Source organism: Poecilia reticulata, linkage group LG5 (genome assembly GCF_000633615.1).
Source record: "Poecilia reticulata strain Guanapo linkage group LG5, Guppy_female_1.0+MT, whole genome shotgun sequence".
Taxonomy (NCBI): domain Eukaryota; kingdom Metazoa; phylum Chordata; class Actinopteri; order Cyprinodontiformes; family Poeciliidae; genus Poecilia; species Poecilia reticulata.
In genome coordinates this window covers 2,858,494-2,877,298 of record NC_024335.1, presented here as the reverse complement: position 1 = coordinate 2,877,298, position 18,805 = coordinate 2,858,494, and the positions used below count along the sequence as shown (strand labels likewise).

The following is an 18,805-nucleotide window of genomic DNA, read 5'->3' as shown; positions in this document are numbered from 1 at the left end:
CACCAGTCTGTCGCAGGGCAACACAGAGACACACAACCATGCACACACACACTCACACATAGGGACAATTTGGAGAGACCAATTAACCTGACAGTCATGTTTTTGGACTGTAGGAGGAAACCGGGGTACCTGGAGAAAACCCACCCATGCACAGGGAGAACATGCAAACTTCATGCAGAAAGACCGGGAATCGAACCCCACAGAAAAACATATTTTTGAAAAAATAAGAAAGAAAAATTTAAATTCCACAATTTTGACTTCAATCTTGTAATGTTTCTAGCTATACATGAAAGTTTGCATTTTTCATGCATGTAAAATTATTGAGAAATGCAGGAACAAATGTTTGTGGCATTACAGACATAATAGTTCAATTTTAAGTTTTCTTAAAAAACTTAACAGTGTTTTCAAACATCCTAGTTTTTATTTTGGATGCTTACATTCAGTTTCCACACAGAACCAAATTCTTTCACTAAAAAAAACTTGAGAAAAAAAACAAAAGACATTAAATAGTGAGGCAAATTATTTTGACCTCTGCTGTATATCCTGTGATTTCTGTACATAAATAAGCAAGTTTGCATTTTGCATGTAAACTGATCCCACGTTTGAGAAAGGAAACATATGTGCTGTAATTTCTGTAAATACATGAGAAGTTTTGATGTGTGATTTCTCCCCCTGCAGACATATTTTATAAAACAGTCAAGGACTGGAAAGCAGCTAATTTGGGATTAGCAATCTGGTTTTGGAAAGGGCTAAAAGTTTCAAACCATCTTTTTTATTTGTTTTTAATATTTTTTACCTTTCTGACTATTTGCTCCTTGTTAATGTTTTTCCTTCATTATCTAAATTGTATTTTAATTGGGTTTTGATTTGTAATTGTCACTGTGGTCTTGAAAAACGTTTTAATCTCACTGAGCCAGACCTGGTTAGATAACGGTTACATAGATACAAAACTGCAAAGAGTGGTAAAATTATCTGCCTAGAATGACGCCTGTTGAATACAAACTAAATAAAAAGATCCAGAACTCGAACCATTTTACACGTTATTTTAAACTCGATTAACCATTTTAAAGCTTATTTTGAACTTGATGAACCATTTTAAACGTTAGACGTTTGGATGCAGGCGTGCTTATCTGTCGTTCTCGGAGACAAGATGCTCCAAACTGATTTTCTATCTGCTCTGATCAAATGGCTTGCCTGATTGCAGAAACGGAAGAAAAGCCATGTGTTTTTTCCTGAATGGAATCTGAACTATGCAGGATTCATGAGATGCACGTCACACAGCCGCCTCATGACTAAAAGAAAGTAACTAATATCCAGACCAGAGGCGCTGATGCTCTGTTGACGGATTACTTTGAACAGAAATTAGGTTTTTCTGTTTCTTCTTTTCTCAATAACTCCCATCGAGTAGGGTAGATCTCATTCATTCTGATAAGAAATATAAATACTGGGATTTAGTAAAAGTACGAGCCATTAAACTGTTCTAAGGGTTTCAGTTAAATCAGGGTGACTTGTTCTCGGATGTGTGTCGACATTATGTGATTGCATCATGGCTTCTTGTTGTGACCATGAACCGATTAATTTTTATTTGATTCACGGTGCCAACATGTAACGTCAGAGAAAAGAAGGATAGCGGTAAAATAATCAGTCAAAAATAAACAATACAAAGACCTAATGACAGGTTGTATAATACATCTCCATTGTGGCACGTTAGTCATGTTATAAGTGTGATGCAACAGACCTTCGACAGCCGTGTTTGAGGAAAAGGTCTATGTAAATACTGACGGCTGCAGATAGGATGACCTTTCTGTGATTTCAGTTCTGGATCAGTAAACCGTTGATTTGACCTGAGTTATTTGTTTTAGGAGAGATCTGAGGGTCTTTGATGAGAGGAAATTAAACTCTTTATTTTTGCAGGAGATTCATAAAGACACATCTGAGTGAGTCTTTATTTGAAACCTTCACATCACATGTTTGATTTAAGTTTTCTTTTCAAATATCAGAAAATAACTTCAGCAAATTTAGTTAAAACTCATACATTTACATTCTGTCTCTGAGTGTTTTTTTTCTCTAAAATCAACTTTAAAATATTAGCATAATAATCCTTTTAGGATTTTTTCATGGAGCATTTGCATTTTCATCTAATGCAAACTGAGTTTGGGAGGGAAAAAGCAAAAAAAAAAATCGTTTAAACGTTTTCTATAAGGAAAGCGACATTTAAAGCCCATTGGTACTTTATGTAGGTTCTGTTTTTATGTCTGGTTAACTTCATAATAACTCAGTTCCAGTTAGTTACCGTGGGTAACTGGAACTGTTGTCATCCCAACAACACCAAAACAAAGGAAGTATTGGCTGACTTCAGAAAGTCTGTGGTTCCATGCTGGGCCAGGACATTGGAGTTGTGCATACAAATACCAGTGTCATGTCTGATGTAAATTAAAAGACATGGGATGTCTTATTCTGTGGCGCAGTGTGTTGAGGAGGAGATATAAGCTATAAAAAAACAGCAAGTGAATGGGCAAAATTATGAAAAATGCTAGCTCGGCTCCTAGCAATGGGCTTGTGCTGTCATGGTGAATAAAAAGCTGACTACTCAATCTACATTGGAATAATGGTCATGTAATATAACTTTATGACTAAAGGAAGATGCTGCTGGACACAAGCAGCTGAAATGGACTTCTTCCTTAAGGCAGCCAGCTCAGCTTTGGTTAAGAGGAATAAGCAGCGTCATCCAGAGGAAGTAAATCTGACTCTGATTATGTGGAAAAAAGTGAGACTTGCACAAGTGTTCAGTAGACTATTCTGGTTAAACAGAATTTGTTAATTAATGCCTCAGTAGGGAAGGTTGTAGCAACAGCTGAAGTACTAGGAAACAATGTTATTAGAAGGCTAACACGTTTCAGCTTCTGGCATTTGTCAATATCACGAGCTCTCAAACGGATTTGCTAATGAAATTGTTTCCTAGGACTTCAGTTGTTGCTTTAGTCTTCCTCTCACCAGATTTTTGACCCGTCAAAAATCTGGTGAGAGGAAGATTTTTGAATCTTCCTCTCATTCGGAGTGAGACTGGATCATTCTCACAGTATCAGAGCAGAAACACAGTCCATCTATATGCTTCCACATTATTAGCATTTGAAATTACGGTTTTTGTTAAACGATGTGACTCTATAATGTGATGAATTAAAGCCATACTTTTAAAACCCAGGTTAGAATGCCTGTTTGTTGAGTCTCCAGCCTGCAGCTCTCAGACTTTCATCCCTGGTTTTTCTTCCCTGCTGGATAAATCTTCATTTAATGAATTCACCTTTGAGCTGCTGAGTTTGCTCTCACTACTTTTGTTTTGGATGGACAACTGTGATCAGTTTTGTTGGTGCAACAGTTTTTTTTTTCTAGTTTATTCAGTAATGATTTTCATTTAGCAATACTTCCTCTTACTGTGGTCAACTGGACAGCATTTATCTTAACATTTAGCTGTCAAAGGTGTGCTGTTCATGAATTTTATGAATGAAAAACTCTTGGTAGCAGTGACAGGTTAAACTGAACTTGACCTACATGTGCAAACAGCACGTCTGATGAGAGCTTGGCTTCCTGAAAGCTGCGGACTATCTGCTGGTTTTTATCTGTACAGTGGTGCTTAACTTTTTTAAAAATAGAACAAATAGGGAAAAATCGTGTTAGTATGTAAGCATTGTGCAGCCTATCACAAAAAGATAAATCTAAGTGTAATCGTTGAGCAATAAAATCTTTTCAAATGACTTTTATCTGAAACTATCAAAGTGATAGTCGAGCATCTCGCATCCATAAACGATCTTTTTCTTACGACAGCGCGGTTTTTCATTACTGTTCATCCATACCTTTTTCTGATTGGCTGGGGGGCGGAGGGTCTCTGTTGATTGGCTGGTGGGCCCTAGCACTATGTAATATGTGAATGTGCGACTCCGGGCTCAGAGCAGAAGGGTGGAGTTAGTAAGGAAGAGGTGAATGAAAGGCCGGCGTGGAGCTGCGACATGTCAGACTGAGAAACCAAGGCAACAAAAAACAAATTAAAGAAGATAAAAACGGTTCTCAGACCCAGTGGAGGATCTAAACCAGAAGGAGGAATCGGTAAGTTAATCCCAGCGGAGCTGGTCGCGTGCGAGGCTACACCGGCAGGTAGCTAACACATGGGTCATAGCGACGTAATAATGCTGGATTATGGAGCCATTGAAGGGGGGATTGTTGATGTTAGCCTGCGTTACACCGAAAAGGGTCCGCATGGTGCTAACACCGTTTATTGATGCGACCACCGCAGCTCGCCGGCCGGCCGGCCGGCTCAATGAGTGGGTGTGTGTCGGTGGGAGGGTGGTCCTCACTACGGGTTACGTATCCAGTCACACCGCTGGCCCACTTCTGGGACCCATAAACTCTGTTACATAGATGTAATGTAACTAATCCAGATATATTCTCTATAGATGTACTTCAATTTATTTATCTGCTGATTAGTTTTTGCTCTGAAATGTTTTTTTAAAAATCAAATCTTACTTATAAAACGCAGATTTAAAGGTTTTCATCAATTAAAAGTTGCGACGAAGCAGTTTAGAGCTGAGAGACTAAATATAACATTGGCATTTATAGGGCTTATTCCTAATGTAGTCATGAATAAATAAGATTTTACTGTGCCTGTATGAGCCAGAAGTAAAATAATCTGAAACCTTCCAGCTTGATATTTGTTTGCCTTTCTAACTTGATTTCCATACTCAAGCAGCTGCATGTTTATGGAGCCAAATATAAAATACAACAACAGAACTGATATTGTTCTCCATCAATTATCTCCACTGGTCCTTGTTGTCACAGTTGGAGGCCACACCAGGAACACTGAGTGCAGGATGGTGTAAATGTCCAAACATTTTCATCCTTTTATCTGGGTTAACTCAGATTTCTACAAGCTTAGCACCATTTTTTCTATTTTCATTCATGGAGGAGGTCTGCAGAATCCCACAAACATTCTAGCAATTTGTGTTTCAAAACATTGTTTTTGCATTCTGCAACAATTGGATCACTTTAACCTTGAGCGTAGCAGGTCCAGCAAGTCTTGGGTCTTCATAAATTAAATCCCATTAGCCGTCTGGTCAGAGCAGATGGACCAAACAGGCACTGGGTTATTATACGAGGTCTGCAGGGAAAGGGAAGGAGTTTGGTGCATTTCATGCTTCTCAACACCTCTTGCACATCTTGGCAGGCATCCACAGCGAGCTTACAACACCTCTGCCTGGAGGTATTTAATTTAGAAGTTAAAACACTCCTTAAGTTCTCCAGAAGAGCTGAAGATTAACAAGGTTTTGGGGAAATCCTGCCGGATGTTTTGAATCTGTGAGAAAGCCACATTGACTTTCACATTTTGTTAATTTTTTCTTTAAATTCTGCAGAAATGAGACTAGCCTTTAAAAAATATTTTTAAGCCTTCCTACTGTGAGTCATCATTAATTATGTAACGTAGGAGCTCCTTCAGTGCATCCAAGGAGCGTTATAGGAGATCCTTCCTCCCAGTAGCTGTTAAACTCTAACCTTCGCAGCTCCCAACAAAATCATTGAGTGTTTACATTTCTAATGACACGTTGCACATCATGCCAGCAAGCAGGCCGGTTCTGCATTAGAAATAAACATTTTTATCGGATGTTCGAGTTTGAAACTTTTTAGTGCTGAATATTGATACACAAATAAATAATTGGGAGATAGCTGCTGTGATTTCACACAACTCGTTTCTACTCGTTGTTGTTGCTCCTCCCACTTTAAGAAACGTTCCCACATGTTCATGGTTTGCTTTTCGAACGCTACCTTTTCCTGCTGGACGCTTATAACCGTATTTCTTCATTAGCTAAAGACAAAATAGAAGTCCTCCAACTACCTCTAAAATGTTTGGCTTGTTTTTGTCTTCATTGTTCCACTTTTGATTTAGTTTTTGTATGATAAAAACATTGTATCTCATTGTAAGATGCATCACTAAAACAGGAATCTCTGTGTATTGATTCACACCAGCCCTGTTTAGTTCGCTTTAACTGAACTCAAGTCCATTTGCCTTGAAAGTTTGGTTTGTTTGGGGAGGTGTGAACACTAATCGTACTCTGAAAAAAGCTAACTCTGATTCACCTACAAACCTCAGTCTGGGTTCTGTTGAAGTGAACTGTGGTGCGGTTTGAATCCATTTGTGAACGCCAAGCGGACCAGAAACCGCTCCAAAAGCAGGAAGTAGACTACAGTTCAGGGCAATCTGGGTAAATGCAACCAAAACAAACATGCGGGTCCAGCACTAGCGAAAATAATGGCTTGCAGTCATAAGAGAAATCCTCCAACTGCTAAAATCTGATTCTACTCCATTTTTATGTCCTTTTCATGAAGAAGAAATGTAAACAAATGTCTTCTTCGGAGGTTTTTGTGACGTTTCTCTCAGTGGTTATTGGTGCAGCGCCCCCACAGGCGAGGAGGGGAACAGGTTTGTCCAAGGGTTTGGTTACTTTGACTCAGTGTGGAAGAAAATCACAGCAGTTGGAAATGTAACAAATGTTTCAACTTTGGTCCCAATCAAACCAGACTATCAGGTGTGAAAACACGTTTACTCTTGCCGTAGCTCAGACTCTTCCTGATCCAGAATGATGGAGCTTGAAAGCCGAAAAGGTCAAAAACAGATTTGCTTCATTGTTATTAAAGTATAAAATTATTATTCATCTGGTTTGACTCTCAATGTTAACTTAAAAAAATAATTAATGATCTCAGGAGTTGATATAAAAAACACCAGGACAGTTAAAGAGACAATTAGCTTTTTTTTTTTTTTTTTTTTAAATGCCGAACATTCCCTACCTGCACATATTTAAAACAGGTGCTTCATTGTACTGATTAGAGGTTGCATAACCATTCAGTGACATTTTCATTATCTTCTCACGTTGTCTACTTCCTGCAAGGAGCGGTGTCGGGTTTCTGCCGTGTCACCACCGATCCAAGGCGCCTGCAGAAGGGTGACCTTCAACTTTTTGATAATTACAGGCTCAGGGTCGGGTCTAGGCCTGTCGCGATAAACGATACATCAATTAATCGCACGATAAATTAAACCTATCGACCTCATTTTAATTATCGGCTTTATCGTCTCTTCCTGCCATTTTTTCTTTCTATTGATGACACTGAGTGAAAAAGACTCACCTCCTGTGCTCTCCACTGATCCTCCCTTCCTCTTTTCCTTAGTGTAATGTTCAGCGCACACTACATGAGTTGTCGGCCGACTGTCGGCCCATTTTCAAACCCTGAGAGACACGTTAGACAGAAATCCCAGGTATAACGGTTCGATCGGGTTCGTCGTGCCGTGTGGTGTCCAGCCACGTGGGCACAAATAATGGCTGCAAGACCAGTTAACTAATTTTAAAATCAGGCATTAATCAATGCTTTACTAGAATCTACCTGTGACGCATGTGGCTAAAGCGTAAAGTCCTGACTGAATGAAAATCATTATAACCTATTTATGTCACGTTAACGAACAACAGCTGAAAAGTTACCGGGTTCATCAACTGCGGTAGCAATTTGGCTCCAACTCCTCCCCTTGTCATTTCTATATTCTTTGCACGAAATGTTGAATAAACATTAATGTTGTTTCCACAAATCATCTCCAATGTCTGCTGGACTTCGGGTTGAGCCGTGTCAGCTGTTTGGTATTCCCCTCCTTATTTCCCCGCGGAGGAGAATCCGCGCTTTCTGATTGGCTACCTGTCACATTTCGCGTTAAGCTCCCAGTCGGGGAAAACCCCTGATTTAGATCAGAGCGGCCACGACGATCTACCGTAACCCACCACACACTGCAGGATGATCGGTTGCGAAATCACCAGCGACAATCTTAGATTGGCCAACGATGTAAGATTATCATAAGGAGAAAATAGGGGCAAGAATCGTGTAGTATGAACAACTGCATTAGGTAGTGGGATGTGCCCATCTTCTCTATTCAAATCTAGTGATTACTGAAGGGCAACATAGTATACAGACTAAATAATCTGCACTCTTTTGGTTGAATGCAGTATTTATTTCCACTTTGGTTTTATGTTGTCTAGTTTTTATTCAAGTACGTTTTTTGTTAATGGAGACTGAGAATCCATTTTATTTTTGTTTCTGGTTGTTTTGTTTGTTTAGTTTATCAGTTCCAGTGTTATGTGTTCTTTTGAAAATATAGTGTATCAATCTATGGCAGGAAATCGCATGTATTATTACGTAATTTCCACTAAATTAGTGTCAAAAGGTCTTGAAACAATATTATCGTTTATCGCAATAATTTTTTAGACAATCGTCCAGCAAAATTTGTTATCGTGACAGGCCTACTCGGGTCGGCTCCGATGTTTGTGTGTTTGTCCGTGCAGCAAAACGGACGAGAAGGTTTGATGTTTGGGAGGAAAGCCTGTTTAACCGGAGGGCTGAATGTCCAGGTGTTTTCTGTTGCTTTGAGTGAAGAGAAAAAGTTTGCATATTTCCTCTACAGTCAGAAAAACCACCTGGTGCCTGAGCGCATTATGTAAAGGAACTTTATAATAATTTTAACCCAACTGGATCCAATTTTATGTATTTTGTACAGACCTTGTTAAAAGTATTCACCCCCAAACAGGCCTGTCACAATAACAAATTGTGCTGGATGATAAATTGTCCCAAAAATTATTGTGGTAATAAATAATATTGCTTTTTGGAGACCATTTTCAAGTAATGTATTGATAATGGCATAGTAATGCAAGTTTGTTCTCCAACACCAATAAACTTTGATTTTGTAAACTCTTACCTGGGAGATGTTTCAAATATCTAAAATAAAACTAAACGCAACCAAAACCACCAATAAAGTGGATAATGAAATCATCAGGGTGAAAATCATCAAACTCATTTCAATTTATCATGTGATCAAAATCAGATATAGGAATTGACCCAAACTTTCAAATCGATGCATCCCCGTTTTTGTGTTTACTACTCAATCATAATCAAATTTTTTGACAAAATTTTACCCCAAAAAGTGAAAACTGATTTCTACAAAATGACAAAACGTGCCTTTTTAAAGTGACTGAGCTAATTCAACAGAGGTCCAGCACAATGAGTCAAATGGAGATAATTGGCTAATCCTGGGGAATATGGCTAAAAAATCTCCACTATTATGTTGCTTGTCTTTTCATTCCAAATCAAATTTCTGATTTTAATTTATTTAATTTATTTATTTTTTTGCTTTCTTTTCTGAAAAGGAAAAGTCACAAATTAAATCTTAAAAACCAAACCTTTGAAATTATTGCCCTAGATTAGCTCTATGAAAGGTTTTTACAGAAATTATTTTCGTGGTGAGATCATTTTTCAGTGTCCAAAGGAGGCAGATGGAGCAACAAAAGAAATGAAACTGAGTTGAGTTGATTTGCTAACAATGAAAGAATCGTCCTGTTCTTTTGCATCACAGATGAAAACGGACCTGGATCTTGTCACGTATATATATATCTCTTGTGATGATCAGCTTTGATTGGATGGTCTTTTTTTTTCTCATTGTTTCCTTAAATAATGCAAAGCCGGCCGTTTTTTATCTCCTAAACGCTGCAGCCAAGAGTGAAGCCAAACCTGAAGGCGAAAGATAAACAGCCGACTCCCAAAGGCGTTTTCAAGATGAGTTTGTTTGCAATGCTGGAGGAAACGGTTTGCTTCTCGTTTGGAACTGGCCTCTGGTTACGGTTAGCTACCATTTGGATAGTATCTGAAACTAAGAGCTGAATTTGTGTTGTGTTACAGGATAAAGAGTGGAAAGCGATGATGTAAATACGTTAGTCAGTGTTTCTGGGTGTAAACTATCGAACCCAGTCAGGGTGGCGGGGCTGCAGGAGCGGCACGTAGTCCTGAGTGACTTTGGCGCTGAGACCCACTCGTGTCTGGGCTCCCTGCCAGCTTCTCCTTTGCACTTACGTAACCTCGTTTTATCTCTCTCAGCCCATCCTCTTTTCCTCATTCTTCTTTCCTTCCACTTTTTTATGCTTCTCTTATGCTCTGCTGTCGAATTAAATTTTCTTCCTCGTTTCTTTTTTCACACGTTCTGTTCTCTGTTCTGACTTGTCTGCATTCGTCTGTGTAAGCATGACTGTGCAGTTTTTGAGAGTCAGCCGACACCGCTGCCCTCGGACCGCCCGGCCCGGCCCTCTGGACGGGGCGTGCGTCCATGACCTCATGGCTGCTGGCGTGCTAACCCAGAAGTGAAGTTTATATTAATGGAGCTTCAATGTGCAGGAGGGGAAATGTGAGTCATGAGACTTTACAGGAAACCTGCTTGCACTTGTTCTGGGCCTGAAAGTTTTAACAGTTTAGAAATAAGCCATTTCTAATTTCTGTTTTCTTCCACTTTGGTAATAAAAACAGATGAGTTTCATGCTGCTTTATGAGAGATGCATATAAATATAAATGGAATAAATTAATAATAAATGAATTAATTGCTTGATAAATTAAATGATTGATCATTTTTGTCTTTTCTCTCTTTCCACCAGTTTGGTGTTTTGGTCTCAGCTAAACCTTTTTTTAAAGGACCATTTAGTTTTATTTGTTGTTTCTGTTTTGTTTATTTATTTTGAATATATAAAATGTCTTCCAGTTCCAGTGTTAAATGTTCATAAAGATTTAAAGTTTATTGATCTATGAGAATATAATTTTGCATTATTTCACCATTACTTGAAAATGGTCTCATAACAACAATATTATTGTTTATCGCAATAACGTCTGCGACAATTTATCGTATAGAAATATGTGTTATTGTAGCCAATCTGTACACTAATCTGAGAAACCGGTGGTAACTCCAGAGGAGCTGATGAGACGACGTTAAGTTCCAATCTGGCTTTTATTTTGAAAAGCAGAATATAGGCCATGATAACAAACTTTGCCGGATGATAAATTGTCCCAGAAGTTATTGCGATAAATAATTATTTTGTTTTGAGACAATTTTTAGGTACATAACAGTTATGGCATAATAATACAAGAACACATTCTCAAAGCTCAAAAAACTTTAAATTGTAATGAACATTTAACACTGGAACTGGAAGACAATTTAAATATCTTAAATAAACAACACAGAAACAACAAATAAAGTGAATTATAAAGTCCTTAAAAAGGTCTAGTTGAAGCACCAGATTGAAGACTTTCAACATCCAGAAAAAGAAACAATAAATAACGCGAATGTAAATTATTGAGCATAAAGTCACGTGGCTGAAATCTAAGAATCAGAATCAGAACGAAGTGTAAATGTTGACACATTGTTTCACTTCCTTCCTGACGCTCCGTCACCTGTGAACGTCGCAGGTTGAACCTCAGCGTTAAACCTCGAGGCCGAACGGAGGAAGTGGGAGCAGCGATGTGACTGAAAACGATCTCACCGCTCAGAAACGGAGGAAACACATGGGTGATGTCATGTTGGTGACCAGACTTTGTTCTTCTCTGTTGCAGAAGAAATGGACCTGCACCATAAAGAAACGACGTCTGGAGAGATTCTGCCGGTCGTGATCATCGGTAAGACAAACCTCCGCTTCATTCATGCTGTGGGGAAATCTCAGAGGTGAAATGGAGGACAGTTCAACTTCAAACAAGGAAGTAGTCTTAGAGCCACATAAGTTTCTGTTTTCTCTTTTAATTTTCGCCTGAGGCCTTTAAAGATCAAGATTAAGAACTGAACTATTTATTCTTCTGCCGTCGAGTTGAGTTCCCGTTCAGAGAATAATGGAAACAGTGGAAGTGGAGGGGATCTCAGCTTATTTGCTTATTATGTGCAAATATGTGGAAGTAAAAATGCAAATTGTTTTTCCTCTCATGCTGAGTCGTCACATACAATTTAAAAAACCTTCAAATCTGCTGACTCATGCTACAGATGTTCATGATTTTCTGCCTCCATCATGTTTCTGCGCTTGTAACAATAACTTAGCTGGTCGATAAATTGTCTCTATATATATATATGTAATATAGCATTCAATATGAAAAATGTTCTTTATCTGTAAATATGTTCTATCGTAAACGGTATTTTATGTTTTCTTTAGCTGCAGATGTCTATTTGCTACATTTGATCAAACCTTCATTAAATTAATGTTGCTGTTGCATTAAAAAGGTTTTTAATCCAAAAAGTAATTGAATTATTTGCATCTTTTACTGTATTTCAAATACTGTGTGGAGAAAAAGCCTTAAGTGGTTCAATAAAAAATTAGCAAATTGTGTCAATTTTCTTATCTGATTAATCGTCAAAACAATCGATAGAATAATCGATTATTCAAGTAATTGCTAGTTCCAGCTCTGACATATTGATAATGGGATCATAGTGCAAATTTTCCTTCTCAAAGACGAATAAAGTGTAAAATATCTTTGAGTCCCAGTGTGAGGTGTTCTTTACAAAATTAAATATCCAAATTATAAATAAAAACAACCAATAATAGTAAATAAAATAGAAAACAAAGCAAAACCATAAATAAAACGGATTATGAAGTAAACGCCTGTAATAATCAGAATGGAAATTATTCTTCTCATTTTAGTTTATTATGCAAATGATTTACTTGCTTTTTGCGACAGGCCGACACGTTTCTAAGGAAAAAGATAAGAGCCACAGGGGGAAAAACAATTCTCAATTTTCTCAAATTCTAACTTAAATCTCAGAATTTCACATTTTAATCCCAGAATTCAGATTTTAACTTCCTGAGAACAAAAATCATCTCTAAAAATCTTTTATTTCTAATTCCCATGGAATATGAAGGAAATCCCTGAGCAGGTGAGAGCGTGTGCATGACTTCCTGTTTACTGTCAGGTGACATTAGAAACCTCCTGTCCTCCTGTTGCCTAGGTAACGGCCCCTCCGGGATCTGCCTGTCTTACCTGCTGTCAGGCTACGCCCCCTACCTGTCGGCAGAGGGATGTCACCCGAACCCCCTGCTGCACAGCAAGCTGTCGGAGCGGCCTCACCTGTCGCTGCTGGAGCAGGTAACCCGGCCCGTTCCGCCGTGACGCCCGCGTTGGTTCGGGCCGCCTCTGAACCGAGCCTCTCTGCAGGACCTGGAGTATCTCTGTGAGGGCCTGGAGGGCCGCTCGTCCAACCCTGTGGCGGTGCTCTTTGATTCGCTGCTGCTGCCGGACAGCGACTTCGGTCTGGACCACACGTCGCCCCTGGAGTGGCGGTACGAGCCGGAGCGAGCCGTTCCCCACCTGGTTCTGGGGAAAGGCCCGCCTGGAGGCGCCTGGCATGTAAGGCCCACAGTCATGACATTGTTTTCATTGAGGTTTTTATTTTGCTGTGACTTTTAGTCTGATTCAGTTAGTTTCAGTCTGATGTTTGTGTTTGCTGGTTCCAGGCCATGGAGGGATCCATGCTGACGCTCAGCCTGGCCAACTGGATGGAGCTTCCTGGGCTCAAGCTGAAGGACTGGATGAGAGACAAGCGCAGGTTCGACCCGCTTTAATAAACACGTTTGGTAGGCAGACGTGGGGAGTAACTAGACTTGAGTTGTTTAAAGTATCTCTACTCTTATTTTAGTAACATTTCTGGATTTTATTCCTACTGAATGAAGAACAAACATGTTTTAACAAAAAGTTCACCAGACACAGCTACAGTTTTTATTAGTTCAATATTGAACTAATTTTGCCTAATTTTCTTATTTTGATTATGGAATATTAAGGCCACTCTAAGAAAATGGAAAAAAAATGAATAAAGTTATAAAATTACGACTTCAAATTATAATGACTTTATTCTCCTAATATTCTGAATGTATTCTCATAATAGTTTTTATTTTAGTAAAGCCTTTATATATGAGTGACGGTTCCGGTACCTGATATCGGCTCTTTAGCCGCCGCCTGTTGCTACGTTGCTAAACGTTGTTTACGTTTTTTTGTGGCAGGAATGTGAGAAACGACCGCGCCACCCCGGCAGAAATCGCCTCCTACTATGAGCACTACGTATCCAAGATGAACCTGGAGCAGAACTTCGCCTGCGGGACCACCGTTACCGCGGTAACCAGGGAGTCCGGTCAGCAGGATGGGTCGCCGCCCTGCTGGAGAGTGTCGGGACTGCAGCGGAGAGACGGCGAAATTCTAGGAGGTACGTTTAAAAAAAAAAACCTAAACAAAATAAATCTAAACTTTTATGTTGTTTTATGTTGTAATGGATAATTTTTCATAATTTGTTTTCTTGCTTCAGACGGTTGCTCGGTTACGGAGGAGGTTCCGTTCTCGCTGTTGGCGCACAAAGTGGTTCTGGCGACGGGAACGCACGACGTGCCGGCTCGGCTCGGCGTGGACGGAGAGGCGTTGCCCTTCGTCTGCCACTCCTTCTGGGAGCTGGAGGCGGCCATCGCCCGCGGCGAGCTCGACCAATCCTCCGACCCCGTGTTGGTGGTGGGGGCGGGGCTTACGGCCGCCGACGCCGTCCTCGCCGCTCACCACCTCAACACGTCGGTGTGCCACGCTTTCCGGCGCTCGGTCACGGACCCCGGGCTCATCTTCAACCAGCTGCCCAAACTGCTCTACCCAGAGTACCACAAGGTGAGGCGGGTTCTGGGGAGGAGCGGGTTCTGCAGACCCAAAGTGGGCGTTTCCACTGTGCAAACTCTGATTGGCTAATTCCAGCAGCTGAGATTATTTGTAAACTTATAGAAATTATCTGCGTCGACTGCTTTAATGATAAAATAAGAACTTTAGAGTTGTCTTTGAACAATTGAAAAAAATATTTAAAAAAATCTACAATTGAAAACATATATGCAATATATACAATTGAAAAAATTTGTTTTCAATTGTAGAATTTTTTCTTTGAAAATTAGATAAATTAGATTTCGTCCAATCAGGACCTTCACATGCTCGTCCAATCGTGTTGGTTTGACTTTCTGTCCAGTCGGGTCCGGCTCTTCCTTTAGAACCGCCTATTTGGTCTGCAGTCTTGCCTCCTCGGTTCTGAGGGTCGGTCCGGATCTGATCTCCGCTCTTTTCCAGGTCCATCAGATGATGACTCAGCAGCAGCACCAGTCTGACACTTCGGATCGGACCCAGAACCTTCAGCCCGCTCCTTCCTCCTCCTCCAGCTCGCCTTCCTCCTACCCTGGTTACCTGAGCTTTCCCTGCCACCGGGTCGCCGCCTTCCGGCCCGACCGGAAGTGCGTCCTGGAGTCGGACTCCGGTGAGCAGACGGTGGTCCGGGTCTCCAAGGCGCTGGTTCTGATCGGCGCTCATCCGAACCTCTCCTTCCTTCGCGACAACGGCCGCTCGTTAGGCATCAACCCTGATGAGCCGATTTCCTGCCGGAGGAACCCGATTGACGTGGACCCGTTCACAAACAGGGTTCTGGCGGCGGACGGGCCGGGAATGTACGCCATGGGCCCGCTGGTCGGGGAGAACTTTGTCCGGTTCCTGAAAGGCGGGGCGCTGGCCATCGCCGGGGATCTGTGGAAGCGGCGCAGCGGCGGGGAGGACGCCGTTACGCTGGACAGCCGGGTCGACCGCCGGACAGACGCCCGGGTTCTGGACTCGTAGTTCAGAACCGCGAGGCGAACGGACCGACTCCGGAAAACCAGAGTTCAACCGGACTTGTTCTGGGATCAGCTGGAGAAATGGCAGCAGGACGTTTCTGTTTGGACCCGACTTGTAACCAGATACCAGAACCGTTTTCTGTAAATTTTATGGTAATCCGTTTTTTACTGGAAATATTTAAGTTTCTTCCAAGTTTTCAAATTATTTAAACGTTTAGAATCTGTTGCTAACGGCGACGTTTTAGGGCCAGAACAAGAGAACAAAATGTAAATTGCAAAAATAAAGTTATGCGATTTAAAGTTGCACAAGAAAATCAAAAATAATGAGAATAAAGTTGCAATAAAACCACAGTTATCAAAAAGTGTTAATACGAGAACAGCCATATTTACGAGAATAGAGGAGTAACAATATGTAAAAAATGCATCAAAATTAAATATTATAAAAATAAAGTTGCGGTAAAACATGGATAAAATTCTCAAAACTAATTTTCTGGCCTTAATTCTGCGTTTCAGCCACTAATCTGTTAAATTTCTGTTTTTATATCACTTTATTATACCTGTGCTGCTTTTTATTTAATGTTTAATCTTGTAACCTAATGTTTGCTTTATAAAAACTTTCCTATTTATTGATTTTACTAAGCAGCAATTACAAAAAAAAACTAAAATTCTATTTCTAATTTTTTAGCTTAGTTAAATCAAGCCATAAGAATAACTTAAAAATCTACATTTTTATACTTCATTTTTCATCCTCTGATATTTTTTCTTTCAAATGTTATTTACACCTTTTTGTACTGAAGCAATAATCAGCAATAAGGTTCAACTGAACATATATTTACATCCAAAACGTACTACAGCATTTTTTTTATTACATTTTTTTTGTTTCCTTTGGGATCTGTTATCAGATTTATTTTACACTAAATGTCATAATTTATTTTTCAATCAAAGTAAACCATGTTATAAAAAAATGTGTTTTTCTAACTTCCATCTCCTATAAGAAAACTATTTTAATATTTGTTAATTTGGTGTTAAGTGATCCTTTTTTTAGTTTTTTTTAATGCTTCAGTAGATTTTGTGTGTAAATGTTGACAGGATTCAGTTTAAGTGCCTTAAAACTTCATTGGATTCTTGCAGAATCGTCTCATTTTGAGTCATTGTTGTGCAGATAAATCCAGACCTTCTCTGTCTGCAGGTGCTGTTTATAATAAACAGGAAGGTGTTAATGGAAATGTCTCACCTGTGTTCATTTCTATTAAAGTTTGAGTTTAGCAGGAAACTTATCGGTGCAAATTATCATGCATTTACAGCATATAAACAGTGACATTTGTCCCTCCTTTTCTGAGAAAAGTCAGTTCAGTGTCCCTAATCATCTTCCCTAAATATGTCCAGTAATAATAGTCATAAAGCCATTCCAGACATCCGGAGTCTACGTGCTGTCAAGCCGATTTTATGCTATAACAGCCTGCCATAGAAGTTTACCTGGAGAAAGAATGACGACACGAGGCAAAAGCTTCTGGAAAGATTTAATCTCATGTACTTTTCACTTTTCTAACAAAGAGTCAGGGTGATGTCAGATGCAAAAAAAAGAAAAAGAAAAGATCAAGTCCCATCATTCTGAAGCTAACAACCATGAGGATCGGAGGTAAAAGCGGGCCGTCGGTCGGTTAACGGCTGTAACGTTTGACGTGGCGCGGAAAACGGTCTCGGAACATGAGGGACGTCGATGAGCATGCAGGTTTATTTATTTTATTTCTTAACCGGCTCTGTCGATGTAAGAGTGAAACAAACCAACAATCAAAGAACACACACAAGACACGTTGAACAGTTTTCCCCACCGGAACCGCAGGACCAAAAGCAAGGCAGCAGAGCCGAGTTAGCTCCAATAATAATACTGCTTCTATTCTCTCCTCCTAACAACATCTTTACATTTTTTTACACTTTTAAAGGTGGGGGATAAAACACTTACCCGTATCTGTGGGTAAAGGTACAATAAAAAAATAAATTATCACCTTAATAAACCAAAAAATAAAATATAATATTTGCTCTGTTTGGTTCCTGCTCCTGAGGCTGAGTACCTGTTGCTGTCCAGCAGGGGGCGGTGCCGCGCTTCGGCCAGCCTCAGCCTCAGGCAGAGGAAGATAAACGAATCTGATTGGCTAACCACTCCAAACCAGCCAGAGACACTGACACGTTATTGCCACTACTGCCGACAGGTACAGGACTCCAACATAAATTTATATATAAATATAAACGTCTATATTTTGAGGCAGGGCTGCGTGATAATTCAACACCAGCGAAACGTTCAAAAGGAATTTAATTTATTTTATTTTTTTGGTCTCATTTCCCATTTCTATCAGAAAAATATTATATAACCGAGCCCTGATAGTTGAGGGTGGTGTTACTCTTCTTTTAAACCAGTGCCGTTAACAAATCCCATGGAAAGGCGCCATGTTGGCCTTCAGGGTCAGGTGCTTCACAGCTCATTTGAAATGTGAGGACCTTTACAAAACCCCCCCCCCCCCAAAAAAAACAAGATAAAACAAAACAAAAAAAAACAAAACAGAAAAATTCACTTCATTTCTGAGAACATACAAACTGAGCTGCATCAGTGCATTCATGTCGGGCTTTTTTTCCATGAGATCCGCTAACAGCAAAAAAAAAAAAAAACATCTGGACACCACTGAACCAGATCTTAAAGTGACATTTATGCTTCAAATATTACAAATGAGCTTCACAGGACACAGGCCACGTTAGATTTCTGATTAATACCCAATGTTTTAAAATAAAATGGTTACATTTCCCTCTGGGTGCCTGTTTCTGCTGCACTGCATTGCCGATTTCCCTTCCGTGGGGCGCCGCTGCGCTCTTCCAGAACCACCTGTTGCTTCACCAGGTGAGTCTCTTAGTGCGGTTTTTTTTTTTTCCTCTTCTTTCATTTCTGAGGTTAGCCGAGTTCTACCACAGCGTACTCGGGCCAATATGGTTAGAAAAAAGAAATGAGCAGATTTCTGCCAAAAAAACAACAACTGAATTTTGAGATTAGCATCAGAAATTATAAAGAAAAAAACTGAATTTCAAAAGTCTAAATTTTTCCACTTTTGGAAATTTGGAGTTTCAAAAGTAAAAAATGTTGCAAATTTGGTTTGGAGAAAGTGGAAAATTTTCCAAAATGTTTTCTAGAAAAAATTCAGATTTTTTTTTTCATTGCACTTTTTGGACTTTTGGAGATCATAAACTTCTGAAATTACTCTCTAAATGACTTTTTCACTGGACATTTAGTCCTTTGTTGGCCCTGATTTGCCGTTGTGGGTTTCGGTTTC

At 39.8% G+C, this 18,805-nt stretch overlaps 1 protein-coding gene across 2 annotated transcripts; it reads left to right on the top strand.

Moving 5' to 3' along the window:
• The first annotated feature begins 3,942 nt into the window (after positions 1 to 3,942).
• On the top strand, positions 3,943 to 16,415 carry osgn1 (oxidative stress induced growth inhibitor 1). Of its 2 annotated transcripts, XM_008408350.2 has the most exons (9): positions 3,943 to 4,101; positions 10,092 to 10,252; positions 11,446 to 11,508; positions 12,821 to 12,957; positions 13,027 to 13,218; positions 13,326 to 13,417; positions 13,869 to 14,068; positions 14,168 to 14,511; positions 14,956 to 16,415. In XM_008408350.2, exons 3-9 carry the CDS (start codon positions 11,451 to 11,453, stop codon positions 15,490 to 15,492), a joined length of 1,560 nt encoding a protein of 519 aa, XP_008406572.1. In that variant the 5' UTR covers positions 3,943 to 4,101; positions 10,092 to 10,252; positions 11,446 to 11,450; the 3' UTR covers positions 15,493 to 16,415. The 2 variants fall into 2 exon arrangements, with proteins under 2 accessions (XP_008406572.1, XP_008406570.1); XM_008408348.2 differs by lacking the exon at positions 10,092 to 10,252.
• The last annotated feature ends 2,390 nt before the right edge of the window (positions 16,416 to 18,805 follow it).